Raw genomic sequence first — 2,075 nt, 5'->3', positions numbered from 1 at the left:
TATAGAGAACATATAATAAAATTAATATTGTATATTAAATGCCCACGGGGCATAGATTAGATGGCGATGGGGTGTACTGTTAAGTCACTATGTGATGTGAAGGTCACTGGTTTGAAACTCCATGGGTAAAAATCCAGCCATGTTAATGGTTTGTGTGGCCTAGGCCGGGTGCTATCCCTAGGTTATTTTGACGGCTTAGATATCCCTGGGTTGTGGTTTTTCAAGCCACGGGTCAAGCCTGATGTAATCTCTGGAGAAATCAGACAATTTGACAAACAAACAAAAAATATTATATATCAAATAATATTATAATAACCCTGAGGGTTAGCTTAATCAGTCAAGGTCATGTTGTTGAAGTACCTTGCCATTGGGAGGTTACAGGTTCAATTCTCCTCGATGCCATTAGGGTTAGGCTCATATTAGTTTGGCTGGAAGATATAGTCCCTTTAGATAGACCTACCCTGTTTTTCCCCCGAGAAAAGGAAATCAAATAACATTATAATATTATTTTACCCAAAAAAATATATATTATTTATTATATAATTATAATTATATAACACACCTAACTTTTAATGATTAGAATATAATAACATATAGATATACTAATAAATATATTTATTAGTTAAAGTAAGAATAAAAATATTGAAGACTGGATCGCTACGGCTTTGAGAGATCAAGCTACCCTTGGCGCTGTCCCCTGAGATCCGCTCCTCGCGCGTCCTGCAGACTGCACGCGAGTCCGCACTCTGCCGCCCAGCCCACTGCGGGTGTGTTCGCACGAAGCTCCTCCCCACCATGTGGTCGGCCTGATCCATGGAGGTTTGAGCTGCTCCCTGATCATTTTTGGCAGGCTCCCCTATGAGCTTACATCCATGGAGGTGCTGGGCACACCCCAGGCGCCTATCTCCCCTCCCCCCCCACTGATCTCATCAGCTGAGGCTTTTAACCGACTCTTGGAAGGACTCCCTAAGAAGAAGAATGTCGAAGTTGCGAAATTTGTCAAGAAATTGGACGATATTCCAGAGATCTCCCTTCCTTCGGAAACCCCGATTCTGGTTGCATTGTCCTTGTCCGAGCGAGCTCTTATTGGCCAGTTCACTGGACTATGGCCATCCCCCAAATCCACTGAGAGCTGGGTCAAAAGAAACTGGGCGCCGTTGATCAAAGAAAGTGTGACCTCTTACTTTCTGGGGCGAGGATTCTTCCTCTTCGAATTTACCTCAAAGGACGACAAAGACCTGATCTTTCGAAACGGCCCCTACTTCATGGGCGCTCAGGGTCTGTACCTGAACAAATGGACTCCGGAATTCGATCCAGTAGTAGATGTACCCAAAGCTGTCCTAGTGTGGGTCAGGCTTCCAAACCTCCTAGTGCATTGCTGGAATTGGGATTCATTGATGCACATAGGAAATGCCCTGGGGAAATTCATAGATCGAGCGAATAACAAGGATCAATATGATTGTGCCAGGATCTGCGTTGAGGTAGATCTGGAGGTGGGACTTCCAGAGGCCATCAAAATCAAGGTAGGAAGCTGGACACATATGCAGAAACTAGACTATGAACAACTGCCCTTCAAATGCCGGAAATGCCATGTTTATGGCCACTTCGCCAGAAGCTGCCCGTCCAATATTGAAACTGTGCAAGGGAAGGAGGATGGCTGGAACCAAGTCAAACGATCTAAAACTTCTCTCAAGGCTCAGAAGGCGGGAGGCACTAATGGTAAAGATCCTCATCAGGGCCCTACTCAGCAGATCCCGCCTAAGACTGCTCCAGAAAACAGGTTCGATCCTCTTAGCTCTCAACCAGAGGACACCCATGAAGTCGTGGCCCAGAAATCAGTGACTCCAGAGAAAGGTAGTTAGCCCAATCTTTCCAAGGACTCAGGCATTGCAGAAATCTCAAAAGGAACCCCAGACGAAGTTGAGGAAGAGGACCAAGAATTGGAAGACTCGGAGGAGGAAGGATAAATAGGAGAATCCCAAGCCTTTGTAAGGAGATCTACAAGAGGGCGCAAAACAGATCAGGAGAAAAGGGAGTACGAAACGTACAAGGACAAGTTGCAGGGCAGCCAACCA

The 2,075-nt window shown here is 45.5% G+C and overlaps 1 protein-coding gene across 1 annotated transcript; it reads left to right on the top strand.

The window, feature by feature from the left end:
- Positions 1 to 872: 872 nt before the first annotated feature.
- Positions 873 to 1,862, top strand: LOC149169637 (uncharacterized). Its single transcript, XM_089425276.1, has one exon. It carries the CDS (start codon positions 873 to 875, stop codon positions 1,860 to 1,862), a length of 990 nt encoding a protein of 329 aa, XP_089281402.1.
- The last annotated feature ends 213 nt before the right edge of the window (positions 1,863 to 2,075 follow it).

Source organism: Pinus tabuliformis, chromosome 4_2, assembly GCF_031772625.1.
Source record: "Pinus tabuliformis cultivar Carrire ecotype Pingquan chromosome 4_2, CPIR1, whole genome shotgun sequence".
Taxonomy (NCBI): domain Eukaryota; kingdom Viridiplantae; phylum Streptophyta; class Pinopsida; order Pinales; family Pinaceae; genus Pinus; species Pinus tabuliformis.
The sequence above is the reverse complement of the archived record's forward strand: the minus strand, read 5'-3'. Positions and strand labels throughout refer to the sequence as shown.

Excerpts from the sequence above, each read along its gene's own strand:
- LOC149169637 (XM_089425276.1), top strand. The coding sequence starts at position 873 with ATGGAGGTGCTGGGCACACCCCAGGCGCCTATCTCCCCTCCCCCCCCA.